The 18,617-nt window shown below is 40.6% G+C and overlaps 1 protein-coding gene across 3 annotated transcripts in view; it reads left to right on the top strand.

Moving 5' to 3' along the window:
- The window catches only part of glra3 (glycine receptor, alpha 3), a 128,633-nt gene that overhangs the window by 52,130 nt on the left and 57,886 nt on the right, over window positions 1–18,617 (top strand). For all 3 annotated transcript variants that reach the window (XM_039811268.1, XM_039811261.1, XM_039811276.1), the window contains exons 2-3: window positions 10,830–10,960; window positions 14,800–14,867. In XM_039811268.1, coding sequence (XP_039667202.1) covers window positions 10,830–10,960; window positions 14,800–14,867 — 199 coding nt within the window. The remainder of the gene's footprint in view (window positions 1–10,829; window positions 10,961–14,799; window positions 14,868–18,617) is intronic.

Genomic DNA, 18,617 nt, shown 5'->3' with positions numbered 1-18,617 from the left:
GGCACGGGCAGTTGACTCGTTCTGTTAACAGCAATCTCCGTGTCTCAGACAGTCTGCTCACACAGAATTTAAAACTAGCGTCCCTAGAAGCTACACAGAGAGCGCGGACTTGCAGTGTAGGAACTCAGTTTGAGGCGTTTATGCTCTTTTGTGCACTATTGAAAGTTTCCAGCAACAAAAAACTAACTATCGCATACGAGGTGTCTGTTAGTGCTTCTACTAACAACTAATTTTCTAACACCACCTTTAAGCGGGGAATGAGCGTGTGATTACTAGATTCATCCGTCGTCAAATTCTTCAGGGAGTCGGTTAGTGGTAGCTAGGTCGCTAGTTGTGCTGCTGGAGTGCGTAACGTCAAAGTCCTTCTAAATAGTGTCTGGTAACGTTATTGGTCGCGCTAAGTGGCTAGCTCGCTCTTTAGCAGCTAACCTATATCTGACAAGTTGCCAATCCCTACAAGACTCCCGTGATAAGCCAGTGAAGGGCGGGGGCTTGGAGAAGGTCTACGCTCTCTGAGACAAACACATACAAAATTTATAAAAGAAGTAAAAGCGAATGAATATTAACATTCAAAACTTACAATAAGTCCAGTGAGCCTGATTGCTGCTGCGTAGGTAGTTTCTGCAACCCTACTGTCTGCTGCTTCCCGCCTTGCTGCGTTGTTCAAACTTTTCTTCTTCTGTGTTTTTCCAAAGAGCGGTAAGGAATCAGTGTAGTGTGCAAATTAGCGCCACCTTCTGCTTCGCAGGTTGAATCAGAGATTAACTCGCCATACAAAATTATCCCTGCAGCTGCTTAAATAAAAATAAAAAGAATATATAGGCTACATTAAACTGATGAAGCAAAAAATAAATAAAATAAATACATTTTGTCCTCCACTAATGTCTAATGCATTTCAGACCATTTGCTATTGCAATTTATTTATTATGATCGATTTTACTTATTTGGTAAAGCACTTTGAGATTTTATTGTATTTTAACATGTGCTATATAAATTCAGTTTATTTTTAAATCATCCCTATTTTAAACAATAGAAATAACAGGACTTTATCATTCTTAGTATGTTATTACTCAATTCTATTACATTGTACTTAAGTTATGTTTTTAAGTTATGCTTACTTATATACAAAATAGTTCCATTTAATAAAAAAATATTAGTTAACAATACTCAAAAAGGAAGAACATGTTACACCAACTTGACAAAATTAAGTTAGTAGAACTTGTTCTAAAACTTTGAGTATACACTACTTAATCTATTTAATTACTTTGAACGTTCGGGTTTACAGTGTGGATATCTGTGTTGAGTTATTTAAACAAACAATTGGGGAAATAAACGCCTCTTGTCCGCGAGTCTCATTGATAGAGCCACGGTGAGCTGGAGTTCATCCATAGATATATACACTAGATGTTGCCTTGACTACGGCAGTTCATTGGAACGAATGCGTCAACAGTGCCGCCATCTTGGAACAGGGGAGTCACTCCTTTTTAATGCATCAGCGTCAATGTAGGCAAAGGTCTAACGTAAATAAAATCACCAAAAATCGTCATGAATGCGATTTTTTTTGGTTCGTTCCAAAGGTCAGACATGTATTTATGATCGAGTCCAGAGAAAAATTAAGCTTTTGATATTAATATAATCTACTTTGTTCAAAATGTAATGCCTAGTACCTGTAAGCCTAGGTTTATAGTCCAATTCTTCCACTTGATACTGCTTCCGCTTAAGTAAACTTAAGATGAACTATCGACTACAAAACAAAGAGACTAATTAATGTGTTAATACAAATAATATTTATTATGGTCGGTTCACAGATCTGAGTCCAAATGGAAACTTCACCCTTCTGAACTAAGAGTTTCTGCTACAAAGTGAAGTTAAAACAGACTGAAATGTCCAGGCTCACTCCTCCACTATTTATTTCTGTATGTATTTATGCGTTAAATATAATTTTAATGGGCACTGAGCTCCAGATCCTGCAGCCGCAGACGGTCTCTGTTGCCCCGCTGTAGCTTCTCTCCGTCCGCCTGCCGCCGGCAAACTTAGTGGAACTTCCCGCCGAAATCGACATACAGGTCGTCCTGGACTACGTGTAAGATCCTCCCGATCACCCTTCTGTCTTTGGCCGGTCCGATCTGGATCAGCGGGGACCGGTGCAGCAGCGAGGCGAAGCGGCGTTTTTGCCCGGGGGAAGAGACGCTGCAGCCGGCCACGGAGCTCCCCGCCTCCCGCTGCCGCCGGAGCTCAGATTGCTGGTCGAAGGTGGCATATATATATCATAAAACACATTGTCACATGTTAAATGTTATCCCTTGCTGTTTGTTCTTTTCATTTCCTCTATCGAATAAGCAGCACAAAAGTCCGGCATCTTTAGCGTTGATCTGAATGCGGGAAAACTTCGGACCCCTGTTCCAAGATGGCGGCGGTTTTGACGTATGCTTAGAACCTCAAGGCGACATCTAGTGTATATATCTATGGAGTCCATCAATGAGAGCTAGCTAGCCTCCTTCTAACGAAACCTCTAACATTCACAAAAATGCATTCAATTGAAATCCGAAATCGGACAAGTGTTAGCTAAGCTTTGTAAGACCTTGGGGAACCTGTAATATATATGCCGTGACGAAATTCAAACTGTAAATATACTATAGTTATGCCGAAAGTGTAGCTAGCTAGCCGCAATCATTTCCCATTGTATTCAATGGGACACATAGCTAGCTTGCTGCTCCTCCTAATAAGACCCCTCAGTTCATAAAAATACCTTAAATTCAAATCTGACACAACGGTTAGCTTTGTAAGACCTTGGGGTAGCTCTGATATAAGTGCCGTGACGAAATTCAAACTGTAAATATATTACAGTTATGCCGAAAGTGTTTCCAATTGTATTGAATGGGACATATAGCTAGCTAGCTGCTCGTCCTAACAAGACGCCTGGCGTTCATAAAAATGCCTTAAAATCAAATCGGACACCACGGTTAGCTTTATAAGACATTGGGGTAGATGTTATATAAGTGGTGTGACGAAATTCAAACCGTAAATATATTATAGTTATGCTGGCAGCCGGCTGCAGAGCCCCGGTAGTGCAGTATCCACAAAGGGTGACTTTGCCCTGGATGTGGAGCCCAGCAGGCTGCCGCTTTCTCGTCAGACTGTGTGGAGCTCCTAAAGTCCGACACATCTTACCAAATTTGCAATTAGCCATCAATTTTCGTAAAACGGCCCATATTTAAGCTTTATATAGTTGATTTCTCACATAAAAAAGTCTCAGAACTGAATTTGATAACGAAACATTGCAGTGTCTGGAATATGATATTCTGTCGCGTCGCTAATGTGTGTGTATCGGGGATTCGCTCTACCAATCAGCGCGCGTCTCTAATGTGTGTGTATGGTGATTCGCTCAACCAATCAGCACGCATCTCTAATGTGTGTGTATGGCGATTCACTCAACCAATCAGTGCGCAGCTCATCTAAATATTCATGAGCATACCATATTTGGAAAAAAAACTCTTGTTAAAAATAGGGCCAAAACACAGGGATGCATAAGGGCCAATAAAATATCAACCAGACCATTTTCAGCCCAACCAATGTTACATACCCCATTAGGAGACCATAAGGAACAGTGTGAAATACCCTATATAATCATTCTATCACCCCTTTAATAATATATTCAGCTCTCCCCTTTTAAATGGTCTTTGTGTGTGAGAGAGACATTATCAATAAGGATTGGGTGTTATGCTTGTGTCTCTTTACACTGCTTCTTGTAGATCTCTTATTATATTTTAAAGGAGGAGCGTATAAAAGGAAAATGGGGCAGGAAATAGAGGAGGGAGGAAATAGGAGATCAGAAAGCAGAAGAAAACAGGGAGAGGTAGCGCTTCAGAAACCTAAGCAGCTTAGCAGCTGATTTAAGATGCTTTGAGCTGACAACTGTGCGAGTGCGGCTTTAAGTGTGCTGTCTGAAGAAAGCAAGTGTTCTTGGGAGAGGTGGAGCACAACGCATAGCATAGGAAGACTGACCTTTCACCTAATTAGACTAGGCCTAGTACATGGGTAGTTTGATCCCCCTGGGGTCGGAGGGTATTTTCAGAGCATACTCTGATATTGTTCTCAATTTGAATAATTCTAAGCAGTATTTTCAAAGCGCCATGAATTGAGCTACAATATCTAAGTAGAATCTAATTTATGAAAAAAAAAGTAAAAAGTAGTTTTATAAGTGTGCTGGATTTTTTGTCTATCTAATCTAAGGTGATGTATGTCCTATTGTTTTGGGAGCAAGAGTAGGCAATGGGAGGGGTAAGGTCTTATCCACTGAGAGGCTGTTAACAGGTAAATTTCACTCGTACCAGTAGTCATAGACAACCACAACATCTTTACCAGAAGAAGAACTGATGCGATGCAAACCCAACATCACAATTAACAGTCCAATGTTTAATGACAAACTCCCTGACCTCCCCTCTGCCTACTCTCCTACGGACAAACTGGACCTGGCATCACCAAAGCTCCCAGCCAACATACACTAGACATCCTTCTTGTTGCTTTTTTATTTTAAGAGTGAATTGAAGCAGTTTTTAACTCTTTGTTTGCTTTTTACCTCTGCTTCTTTTACTGCTCTTAACCAAAATGTTAATACAGAGGAGCTGGTCTCCAATTTTAACCAAACATGCAAATATGTTCTGGACTTAGTCGCCCCTTTTAAATAAAAATAAATAAAAATATCAATCCTCAGCCCTGGCTTAATGATTTTACCAACAAACTTAAAGGAACACGTCGACTTATTGAGACTTTAGCTTATTCACCGTATCCCCCAGAGTTAGATAAGTCCATACATACCCTTCTCATCTCCGTGCGTGTTGTAACTCTGTCTGACACACCCACCACTAGCCTTGCTTAGCACAGATCCTGGAGGTAACCGGCTCCCAATAAGAGACAAAATAACGCTAACATTTTCCTATTTACGTGTTGTGATTTGTATAGTCACAGCGTGTACAGTATGTATACAGTATGAGACAAAGCCATCTTCTAACTGTATACATACTGGGAACAATTCTCCACAGAAGGCGAAGCACTGCTACTTGGGTGGAGTGATTAGCGCAACACCTAAAAAAGCACCATTGTTACTCTCTGCTCCTCACCACGGGGCTTCTCAGGTGCTGCGAGCAAATCACTCCGCCCATGTAGCAGAAGTAGCAGTGCTTCGCCTTCTGTGGAGAATAGTTCCCAGTATGTATACGGTTAGAAGATGGCTGTGTCTCATGTGACCAGCTGGTTCAAAACTCAGCAGCCAGGCTTCTCACTGATTTTAACAGACGGCAACACATTACTCCAATCGTAGCTTCACTTCACTGGCTCCCTGTCCGTTTTATAATTGATTTTAAGATTTTACTGATCACTTTTAAGGCTCGTCATGGTCTGGCCATTTTGGACATGCTTGTCCCATACGAGCCTGCTCGCAGCCTTAGATCCTCGGGCCAAGATCGAGGCTTGTAACCAGAGTTGATCATGCCTTCTCGATCAGGGCGCCTCGGCTTTGGAAAGACCTGCCCGAGGAGATAAGACTTGCTGAATCACTGACTTCTTTTGAATCACTTCTTAAAACACATTTTTATAGAATTGCTTTTATGTGATTCTGTGTCTTTATCCTTTTTATCCTTTTGCCTTTTCTCTGTCCATCGCCACTTCTATATCTTGCGATTTCCACTCATCTTCAATCTACTTTTTCTTTTTCTCCTTCCTGTCCTTTAGAGCTGCCCCATCTTTTGTTGTGTATGTATAGTTAAGTGTACTGATGTGCTGTGTATATTTATGTTTTGTTTATGCTTTTGTTTCTTCTGTTAAAGCACTTTGTAAACTGTTGTTTTTAAAGGAGAATTCCGGTCGATTTCAACACATAGCTCTATTTTTTGTAAATTTGGAGTGCTGTCAGTAGGGCTGTGTTCGATTGAAGAAATTCTTAGTCGACTAACACTCATTCAATTGTATCGACTAATTGATTAGTTGATTTAATTGACAGATCTGTAAATCTGAGTTTCTCCGCAAAGAGTCATTCAAAAGCACCACTTTAATTCTTGGGTTTACCAGAGATGTGCTCGTACGTTTCTTGGAAATAAGTCATTCAGCATGAAAAAAGCATAAAACTAAAGACTAATCGACTAAAGAAATCTAAGTTGACTAAGACCAAAACGACCGATTTGTCGACTAATCGACTAAGAGAGAGCAGCCCTATTCAGTAGCAAGAAAAACGAAAACTATCGGTGCTTCCTACACCGTGTTATCCTCCTGCTAGAGTTAGCACCCAACAGGCTGAAACAGGGCAAGTTTTAAACTTGTTTTTAGCCTCTTCACATGTTCGAGATTTCATTACAAGTGCCTACCCATGTACAGTTATTCCTTCCGAGTGAACACAGCGAATTTGACTGCAGTAGATGTGACAGAAAGGCATACAAGTTGTGTTAATTCAGCCAGTGCACATACCTCTGTTGATTTCCTGTTTTCCGGTGAAGTCCACACTAGTCGATTGCCGAACTCATACAATCCAATATTCCAAAACCTGTTTTTCTGTCACATCTATTGCAGTCAAATTTACTGTGTTCACTCGGAAGGAATAACTGCACATGGGTAGGCACTTGTAATGAAATCTCAAACATGTTTAGAGGCTAAAACTAAGTTTAAAACTTGCCCTGTTTAAGCCTGTTGGGTGCTAACTCTAGCAGGGGGATAACACGGTGTAGGCAGCACTGATAGTTTTCATTTTTCTTGCTACTGACAGCACTCCAAATTTACAAATAACAGAGCTACGTTTTGAAATCGACCAGAATTCTCCTTTAAAGATGCTATACAAATAAGTTATAATTATTATTATTATTATTATTATTAATATTATTATTATTATAATTGCTCTATAGAATGAATACAGTTTGAATATAAGTTTTATTTTGTTGGTAACTGTCGTTGTATAATTGCAATATGACACTCGAGAGTTTGATTTAACGTCTTATTATTGGCACTTCAGTGATGCTTAAACCCCCTTGTTTAATATTGCCTAAAAAACAAACGTCAACGTTAAACGCTAATGCAGTTTTGAATGGTAAAGTCATCGCAGGTTTCATCAAATAAACATCAGGCATACAATAAGATCCAGAAATCTGCAAACTATATGTATGCGAGTTTAAAAATGTACAAGTTTAAGCTTTTTTCAATTGATTGCAATAGTTTTTATAGTCTACTGTATGATTGTAACAAACATGCTCACTAACTTAACTGTGACTCCATCTAGAAAATAATTAGCGATTTTGTGTTTTTGTCCCTCTGGATTTACCGGTGGACACAGCAGGCATGAGACGGGAGGCTCCAGGCTGTAGCCATGCCCGACTCAAACAAACCACCATAGCCATCAAAATATCAAGAGTAACCCACCATTACATTCCCCTCATCTATACTTCTTATTCACTCTGTTTTCTACATGTTCACTTATTTAATGACTTTTTATTGGACTCCCAGCCACCTCCTCGCCCCCTCAACATGAACACGTAGGCCTTACCCAATCTCCTCCCTCATTCTTGTTTTTATGGCTCAAAACTGAGCTATCCGCCAGACTACTACCATTACTAATCAGGCGCTTATTTAAACCTTCCTCGCAGTGCTGTGGAGGTAGGTCTGGCAATGCGAGACTAAACACCACCTAATTATTTTGATGCACGATTATCACATGTGCGTTCTGTGATTTGGGCATCGTGCTGTACCGTTGTTTGGGAAATCAGGACGCGTTGCAGCAGTAATTTTGTACATCCATGCTTGCAGAAGCTGTAAAGTGCTCCATGATAACATCCAGGGGATCACCAGACCCGCCATCTGGCCCGCCGCGGCCCGAGTGAAGCGCATCTCCGGTCTGATCTACAAGGAGACCGCGGTGCGCTGAAGGGAGAGAGTGATCTGTGATGCCGTCCCCTAACGCCTAACCCTGAGCACGCCAAGGGGAAGACGGTGATCACGATGGATGTGGTGTATGCCTGTACAGCTTCAGAGATTACACCTGATCCTGAATCTCAAATAAAAGAGCCACACACTTCATCTAAAGAGAGACATCCTGTTCTGAGGAACAGGCTTTATTACTTACATTCTTAACTAGATCAATGGTCATTAAAAAGAATCTCAAGACCCAAAACAAAGAAACAAAGCTCATTGAGGAGACATGGATAATGAAAAGGCTCTTTTGAATGGCAAGTTTCAAAGCCCTTCCAGATGGTTCTCTCCACCAGACTAGAGTTATCTGCATGTACTGTCCATGTGAATTGAGTTACCACCGGAGTACGTCTAGTCTCAAATACACACTCAGAAACTGTTTTTATCCAAAAGCCATAACACTTCATTTTACTTGAGTTTAGAGAATGAATTGTGCAGTGAATGTCTTGTTTGTGTGATATGCCTGTGTTTTGTGTTTTTACTTTCTTTATTAAAAAAACCTACTTCTTTTATGTTTTTATAAGGACTTTTAGAGGCTCTTTTATATTTATTTATTTATTTATTTATTTATTCACCTGCTTTGCAATTTTGCTGATGTTTTGCACTAAAAGGACTGCATTCATTTTAGTTGTGAACATCTATAATGACTATTCTGTTTTAGCAGTCATCTCAGTGGGGAGAATCGTTCATACATTCTAGTATTTTGCGTCTAGACTGACGTTTTAATTGCTTAGATTCCCTCAATTGTGTGAGGATATTTCAGTTAAATACTGGCTTCGCTACTGCTCTGTAAAAATCTATTTGATTTTGAACATAAGTCTTGTGTTGTTGGTATTAAGCCTTTCAGATGCTATTGCATGGTTAAATCAATGAATTTAATTAAACCTACCATCAGACCAATTTTAGGTCTGGCAATCGGCCCCAAACATTCCCATTTCATATTATGGCCATGACACACACGCACATGGAAAAGGTAAGGTAGGGAATTGTTCGCAACTAGTCAAAACACTATATTGCCACATGCAGAATGAAAACCAATGCAGAAATAGGCATAGCAGGATGATAGCCTTCTATTTTACTACATACAAAGATTTGCACCCTCACCATTCTTACCTGCGCCCTCAGTCACTTGGTCCTGGCGCCAGGTCTGAGTTGAACTCTGCTAACTGTCTCCAAGTCACTCCAGCTGTCGCTCTGTGTTCCCCACAGCTTATTACAAATGTATGATTACGTTCTCTTTGTCTCTTGCTGTCACCACCAGTGTGAGTGCATGTTTAAAGTGGTTAAATGAGTAATCACCCTTATAGTAAACACCCTTATTCTGCTCTCAGGGTTGTATAAGGTTCTTTCCTGCTGGGGAAGATGGTAGTTGCTTCCAAAGGAAAGGTTGATGACCCTGAAACACCACTTGGATGGTTGCTGGAGAGGCTGTGTGTGTGTGTGTCTGTGTGTGTGTGTGTGTGTGTGTTTTTGTGTGTGTTTGTGTGTGTGTGTGTGTGTGTTCAGCAGTATGAGCCTTGCCGTGAGCAGAGCTATTTTGGGAAATGTTCCCTCTTGTCCTAACTGACAAACACAAACACAAGTGTAGTTTCAGGATCATCAAGCTTTAGCTTAGCATTCAGAAGCTATACTACACATTCAATGCAGAACGCACGCACGCACGCACACACACACACACACACACACACACACACACACACACACACACACCAGTATATATACTCCGGTAGGGGTTGCATCATATTGGATATTGCTTGTTTCCTCCAGGATTGTTGTGTGTACTCTTTGTTTTCGGGTTGTTGGTCTGTCCCATTCTTGTGAACACGATATCTCAGGAACGCCTGGAGGGAATTTCTATGCTAATTATGACAGACTTTCACACAAAATGATGAAGTGATGACATTTTATATCCCAAAGGTGTCCTGCAAAAAAGCTTTCTATTCATAACTCAGGAACAGATGGGGAGACATTTGGTGGGATACTGAACTGGTGGCACTGATCTTGAAACTGTAGTGATTGGATAGAACTTCTGTGCTGCCGGGTTAAAGATGTGTGTAAAGCATCCACGTTTCGCCAAAACATACACTTGGAACTTTTTTTTATTAAATTCCTTCAAAGTCGTCAATACATATATTATGAGTCTTGGCAAACATGAATTTGAAGTAAAACATGACTGGTTGATGAAGACATAACTGTAGTTTTCAGCAGCAGGGGGTAAAGGGTTGTGGTAAACAGAAGGTTTGCTGATTCAGGACCGCCCTGACTCCCTGCTGGAGGGTTAGAGCTGGCCACGAGCCCACTGTGACCCCAAATAGGCCTCATTGGCGTATTTGTGAAAACAATATTTGCACATTGAAGACAAGCTTACTGTAAGTAGCCACTTTGGTAGTCACACTGTTAAGCTTCAAGATTCACTGGGCCATATGTACAGTATGTTTGCATTAAAACATGATGTATGAATAATAACCATTTATTTGTATCCATTCAGCCCAGTTTAATATGCAACTCAATTGTGTATAATATATATGTAGTAGGGGTTCCTACTAGGTCTCTCTTTTAGCTAAGGGGTCCCTGACCTTAAAAAAGTAAAGACCCCTGAATTAAAATATTACTTTGTAAACGATGGTGTGATCGAGCTAAGAGTGACTGTCTCGTCCATATCAAAATCAGAGTTTACTTTTAACTCCTTGGTTGGAAAGTAGTCTTGTGCAGGTTTACTCCTCAGGGTTTATAAAATCAACATCAAAGCTGTCATAAACAGCCAATGACTTGGCTCACTATGGCGCCTCACATCAGTTGACAAGGAGAGTAGCAAATTACTTATCCTGTTGTGAAAATGTCAAAGATGATTATTTGTATAATCTGTTTTGTTTCTTTGACAGTGTGGGTCAGTGTAAGGAGGTAGACAATGCTGCGAGGACACGGCAGGTCCCAATGTCTCCTTCTGATTTCCTTGACAAACTGATGGGGAGGACATCTGGATACGATGCCAGGATAAGACCCAACTTCAAAGGTATCTACCTAGTTATCAATGTGTCTGTCTGTATTTTTCCACTGGAACACCCAAGGCTATGTGGACCTCGGCTGTGAGGCACTGTACACGCTAATATGAATTAATAGTGTAACAGTGAGATAATAATTAAATTTAAACACTAACTGGTATCCCCTCAGTGTGTTTGATAAATTCGAGCCCCATGACAAACACGCTGTTGAACTTCACTTATACTTTGCTTAACCCTTTTACTGCTGACTGAGAACAGACATGGCAACATGTCAGGTACAGTTCCTCATACACAATATACCTTACAAACTGGAAATTTTGTCCAGTCCAGTTTCAGAAATGTAACAGTTATTATGTTCTCCAAGGCCAGTTATCCTGCTCTATTGTTATCAAATTATGCCTTACTCATACTAGCATATTTTACTGTGCTTTGACACATTTATAGATCATATTTTGGTAATGTTGGCATCCGTGCTGGTATTGTCAACAACTCTGAGGTGCCTTCACACTAAAGGCTGGATGTTAGTGGCATAGTAGCTAGCTCCCCGTCAATGAGGACAAAACTGAAGTCGTTATTTTTGGAGTCAATGAAGAATGACTCAAAGTCTGTGCTTACCTTCATAATCTGTCCTTAAGGGTCCCATGACGTGGTGCTCTTTGGATGCTTTTATATAGACCTTAGTGGTCCCCTAATAAGTCTCTTTCCCGAAATTCAGCCTTGGTGCAGAATTACAGCCACTAGAGCCAGTCCCACAATGAGCTTTACTTAGGATGTGCTATTTCTGTGTCTGTAGCTATTGAGGAGGAGAGAGGGAGGGCAAGGTGGAGGGTGTGGGTGTGGCCTTGACCAACTGCCACTTTGCTCATTTGAAAGTCATGCTGTCTCTCTCTCATGGGTGGGCCAAATTCTCTGGGCGGGCAAAGCACTGGGGGACCATAGGCAGGCTGGGGGAATGCATATTAATGTTAAGAAACCTCATAAAGTGACATTTTCATGCCATGGGACCTTTAAATAGTACAAATTACGCTAGAAATATCGGTGTTACCCTAGATTCTGACCTACATTTCTGTCACATTAAACCAATAACAAAATCTGCCCTCTACCACCTTTGAAAATATTTGTCAGGATCAGGGAATTGTTACCGAAACATGATCTAGAGAAACTTGTACATGCTTACATCTCTAGCAGGCTAGCCTACTGCTGTGCACTGTTTATTGGTCTGTCCAAAAAATCAACTAGACAGCTAGAGCTGATCCAGAAAGCTTCTGCCAGGGTTGTAACAAGGAACAAAAAGGCTGAGCATATAACTCAGCCTTTTTGACTACCGGTTTCACACAAAATCCACTTCAAAATTCTATTTCTCATCCATCAATCACTGAACAGTTAGGTCCAAGATAGTTATCAGATCTGGTGACCCACTGCAAACCTCACAGACCTCCCAGATCAGGTGGGTCTGGATTATTTACTCAGAGTCAAACATAGATACGCCAAAGGTGCATTTAGCTTCCAAGCAGCTCAAATATGGAACAAAATAGAGCTTAGACATGAGATGCTGATTACTTTTAGAGCTAAGCTAAAGACCCTTATTTTTAGGGGTCCAAGCCTTACCCCTATTTTCCACCGGGCACGTATGCGCTGCATTCCAGATGTGCCGCGGGCCATTCAATTCAACGCTTGATATTCTACCAGCTGTGCCATGGTGCGTGCGTGAAGCATGAGTTGCATCATGCAAGGCAACGCAGCTCCCAGTACCAGCGTTGCTGGGAACCTTAATGTAAGCACTAAGGTCCTGCAGGGACCTTGGACACAAAAATGTACACACTTCTGCCGTCAGGGGTGCTATAATAAAAATAATTGTCGTCCGCTTATCCGGGGTCGGTTTCGCAAGGGGCAGCAGCTCCAGAAGGGGACCCCAAACTTCCCATTCCTGAGCCCCATTAACCAGCTCTGACTGGGGGATCCCGAGGCATTCCCAGGCCAAGGTGGAGATATATAGCCTCGTGAGACCGTCCTGATCTTGCAAGCTCCAGTTTTCCACTCGCAGATCAGTCTGGCATCTTGAGATAGACCAACCAATCAGCGTTGGTTTTGAGGCGGGTTTAGAGGTGTGACGCAACGAGAAGCGACTGTTCAGGCTAAACAACATGGCAGCTTCCACGGATGAGATAAGCGTAGCTATCGCGCAAGTTTTATCCAAATTAGCAAGTATTCCTTCATTGAAAGAAGAGCAAAAGGAAGGAACTAGGGCCACTCCTGAGGTCTACAATGGTACACCATTGTAGACCTCAGGAGTGGCCAAAGTCGAAGTCGAAGTGGACGCGGCCTATTACACCAAAAACATGCATTGATGTTTTTAAAATGGATTTATAAAATGAATTTAAATGAGAAAGTTGCATTTTCAATTTGCATCTCACACACCTTATGACGTTTGCCTAGCCGCCGCCGGGCTTTAGGTTCAACCTTCGCACACCGCGAGTCGTCTGGGGCAAATTGCACCAGGGAGGCTTGGACCGCGTCATAACTGCTTTGAGTTATAGTTACCATTGCCTGTAATACACTTTTAGGGGCCAGGCAGCTCTGCTGCTGGTCTTTCTTGTTATTGCAGATATTATGAAAAATCACCAAACTTTGCACATAGAGTAGGTCCAGTCCTATGCTTAACTTCCTCAACTGGCTTTGCGGGTTAATAGTCCTTATGGTGGCTCTCCAGCAACTGTCTAAAGTTGAAATCTGTGAAAATTTATATCAAATGAGTCTTGATGAGCTGGCAGGAATTATTATACAGTCAATCACTCAATCAAAATAATTAAAACTAACTCCTCCCACAGCTCAGTTGACACCAATCAAATCAAATATTGAGCCTGCAGTGCATCAACATGAAACATTTTTGATCTCAGAATTCTATTTCAGAACCTGAACTTTTGGCAATATTTTGAATCCTATCCTCATGTAAGCTATTGCAGTCAATGGGAATAAAGCATCTTTAAACATCAGTTTTGTCACTTATAGAGCTCAGTCTTTGTAAAAATATTTTTTTCGAGTTTTAGATGAAGTACACATTCTCAGAATCTTGACAACTGAATCTTTTGCATTAGTTTGAAATCTGTCTTCACAAGCAGCCCTGGGGTCTCATGTTTAAACATTGCATACACACGAAAAGCTTGCATACGCTGGTTTTCACACCCACGGTGTGATGTATAAAAATTGCTGTGAGAATGTGCGGGCTGTCCACAGTCTTGTCTGGCTCTGTAATCTACCAAATATTTTAAAATAAATTTTCCTCTCCGCAGATACAACATCAAAGTTTGATTATTTATGTGGATAACGTTCCACATCAAAGGCTCTGAGTCAGGTTGGTTTGGGTCTACCTCGCACTGGACATCAGACCTTCTTTATATTTCTGCCATGGTTCGCTGCATTCCCCGCCCTGTCATCATTTACCACTCACAGGTTTTCTTTTATTACTTATCCCAGAAGACAAACCTCCAAACAGAACATTTCTTCCTCACCTCCACCTCCCTGATCAGCACCTCAGTCTCACAGTCGGTGACGTTTTCTTTTTGCGTGTTTTGCAGCAGGATTAGCCATTGTGATTGGACAAAGAATGACATCAGGGGCACATGTATAGTCATTTGCATATTAATTTATTGGAGGAGGCAAGGCGGGGTCAGTGTTTTATTTTATTTACCTGCATTATGGATTGAATACCTACTGTACTAAGGATATATCTAATGCTGTGACTTGTTACTGGAAACACTTTCTGTGTAATATCCGTGAATCTTGGCTGCAAAAAAAAAACATCTCCCCCATATCCATCTACTGTAATCACTGTGTCTCTCTTCCTCTGCAGGTCCTCCAGTCAACGTTTCGTGTAACATCTTCATCAACAGCTTTGGCTCCATTGCTGAAACCACTATGGTACGTAAAAGAGAGGTCTTGTGATGGGAAGAAGTTAGAAGTTAAGGTTCAATTAGCAAGGCACAGGCAACATGTATTCAAATGTTTAACACTTGTTTCTTCAAAAGCCATTCATAAAAACATTCAAAGATGTATAGTCATATACAGGTATCCACTTCCTGTGTGTCTGAACCCTCCCATTGTCCTCGGGTCAAATTTTTTTATGTTTTTGACCCATTTTTTTATGCTTCTGACGCTTTTTAAAAAGTTTTTGTCACTTTTTACGACACTTTTTTTAAATTCATGGTCAATAAACCTAATTTTAGCCAAAAAAAGCAGAAATTATGAATTATTTGGACGAATAGTAAAGATAAGAGGATGTTGAGTGGATCACAGAATTTCAAAGTTTAGTTTCAGGGTACTGTTTTGAAACCATTTAAATTATTTTTTAAAATACTATAAAAATGTAATAAAACACCCAAAACTCAATGGAAGTAATCATTAATTTGTTAAAATGTTGTATGGGTTCCATACAACGTACATCCACACATCCATTGTTATATTTGCGAACTTTGGTTGAAAGAAACACATATTTCTGTTCAAAATCTTTGAAAATGGGTCAGATTTGACCCGAGGACAACACAAGGGTTAATTTTATATCATTTAAAAAAAAAATGATTAAAGAACGTGAAAAATGTGACAAAAGTGTCGAAAAAGACGACATTTTTATTTTGACCCAGAAAAACAAAAAGTTGCATGGTCGACAGGGAAACAACACAAGGGTTAATATAAAAGAAAAATGAGTCTGTCATTGGAGGCGCACTTAACATTGCAATGTTTTGTGCATTAAAGGTGAATAGTAAGTACCATTGGTTTTGGTATTTGTGAGCATTTGTGCCCTTTGCAGCTTGTTTTAAGACAAACCTATATTTTAAACTAGATGCACTGAAACCTAGAAACCTGTCTATTAAAGAAATCAGTCTTGAGTTGGGTGTAGAGGGCTCAGTGCACTGACAGGATGCTGTCATGACTCAGTCAGGCCAGACATCAGTATATCAGACTGTGGACCTTTTAGGGCAGCTTTATTCACTCCTCCCTTGTTTTTGCATAGGGGGGACATTCTTCCTTGGTTTATATAGAAATGCAGAGTGCAGTATATACTTTGACCAGTGGGAATATGACCAGGATTGATATGTGCTTTATCTAATCTTATTCTATCTTATTCACACTAGTTAACGATATGTAAAAGTTGAAATGATTCTGATTGAGAATAGCAATGCTCACCTTTGCTCCCATTTAAAACCATGAAGAAGTTAGTTGAAGGCAGATAGCTTTATGCCCCAAAAAAGTCAAACTTCAAAAGCTCTGAGCTGTTAGTTTGTCAATCCTTATCAAGGCTCTGAGCTTTTCACATCTTCCCAAGATTTAAAGGAGGTTTAGGTCGGTAGGGTTGCTCAGGGCTGGAGTGGGAATAATTTATAGCCCTGGAGTTTCATGCCCACACTTTAGTTCACCACTGACTATATTAAAACAATGTAGTTAAAACCTTCGTATATAAGTCTGCAATAGCACACTGTTCTCTACAGCCTTGTGAATCAGTGTATTTTTGTAAAATATAATTTCCAGTGTCACTTCACAATGTAGATTTATTATAACAGTTAACATAGTAACACAGTATTCTTTACAACAACACAATGTAATGTTCAACATCATCAGAATTTATTCAGATAACCAAACCTTGAAATGAAATGAAAGAATACAAATATGAAAGAAAAAAATAAATTAAATGTGTGGCACTCCTTTTCCTTTGGAATAGGATGGAAGTAATATGAAATATGATATTTCATATTACTTCCATCCTATTCCCTTTCAATTTTGGGCTTTGTATATTTACTCTCCTACTTGTAATGATGTGATTGAATGATTGGGCTTAGAAAGTGGTTATATTGGAAATAATCTGATCATGTTTGCTTGTTGTTGTGGTACAACAGCTGGAGGCAGCAATCTATGGTGTTATGTTTGAGTTTTTGTGTTTGTGACTCTAAAATGCAGAGAGGGAGACAGAGATGGTTTCAAGGGTGTTTATTGAGGAAAACTACTAGTCTGTGAGGCAGGTGGAGGCTGTGAAGGGCTGTCTGGCTTGAGGAATCTCTGGAGCTGAGAGCTGGACAACGCTGCAAAACTGGAGACTGCAGGCTGGCTCTGACTGCTGGCCACAGCGAAACTGTGCACATCGAGAAAATAATCCACGGGATTAGTCCAGGAGTCACAAAATGCAGGAACAAAAATACTACTGAACTAGTAGTCTCACACACAGTAGAAAAGCTCAGCTAACTAGGAACCTAGAACACGTGAGCGTGTCAGCTGCGTGGCATGTCCGTTTTTATTTTTGTATACTGCCGACGTTGTCTTTTCTATAATCAAATCAGATGTACAAACACAAAAATATTGACAAAATAAAGTTGAAGAACACGCTATTATTTTATTTTATCAATTTGAAACATACATGTGTACAGACAAGGCTAGCAGCAGCAGCGCCGCATCAGACACATTTCTGGTGTGCAAAGACATAGAAAACGCCATGCAACAGAAACGCCACGCTCACGCCACGCAGGCAGTGTGCAGGAGCCCTTAGGAACATAGAGCCACTGCACACTACCGCCTGCAGCAGGGTAATGGGGCAGAGGAATGGAGTCCTGTCAGGCTTTATAGGAGGATGAGTTCCAGGTGAGCCTCACTGCAGAGCCCGAGCTCAGCCAGCCACGCCCTCCAATGCCCCTCCACTTCCCCTCCACTGTCCGGCCCTGCTTCAGAGTGGCCAATCCGGGCCTGCACGTGATGCCTTTTCTTTTGAATGATTGTAACAATAAATACAGACAGTCCCTGGAACATTGGGCCTCATTCACCAACCGTTCTTACGAAGAAATGTGTTCTTAAACCCTTCTTACAAACTTTTTACGAAGAATCTGGCATTCACTAATGTTTTCTTAACTTGGATTTGTTCTTAGCTAAGAACAAAATCTACGAACACTGAAAAGCACTCTTACGCACATTTCAGTGATGACAATTTGCTCCAAATGATTGGTTACTGCATTTTATTTAATTCTACAGTCGTTTACAATGATAGTATTGTACTGTAATGTATTTCTGATCATTTGTTGAAAAAAATATCATAGTATGCAAAAAAAACACAAACACTGCAATTTACATTAGCAGTGATTAACTGATTAAATCCTGCGTTATTTGGTGATTGATCGCTATTTATATGGCCAAAATGCAGTGGTAGAATGTAACAAAGTACAAATTCGTCCTAACTGTACTTAAGTAAATTTTTCACGTATCTGTACTTTACTTAAGTAGACTCAATAGTGCATAGCCTACTTTTGACTTTTACTTTGTTACATTTTGCAGCAATTATCTATACTTTCCACTCCACTACATTTCTACAATGTTCCGTTACATTTTCTGATCAGTTCCCCCTGCCAAAACGTCTTCCTGACCGTCACACGTTTGTCTCACCAGTAAAGTTTGGTTGCCGTAGATACTGTATATATGGGGCACCGCCGATCCAAGCCGGCTCCGGTGCTCCAGAGCCCGGGCACAGCGCCGCTGACCCTCGGTAATACAGCCCCCGGTAAAATTGAAAATGAAAATGTTTGTTTTTTATTATTCCCGTTTTTAAATCAAAGTTGCTATATCTATTTCTCACCACAGCGTCGTTTACTCCTCCGCCAGGCTGCGTAAGACGCGTTCATATCTTATTTATTTGGC

Source organism: Perca fluviatilis, chromosome 1, assembly GCF_010015445.1.
Source record: "Perca fluviatilis chromosome 1, GENO_Pfluv_1.0, whole genome shotgun sequence".
Classification (NCBI taxonomy): Eukaryota; Metazoa; Chordata; class Actinopteri; order Perciformes; family Percidae; genus Perca; species Perca fluviatilis.
The sequence above is the reverse complement of the archived record's forward strand: the minus strand, read 5'-3'. Positions and strand labels throughout refer to the sequence as shown.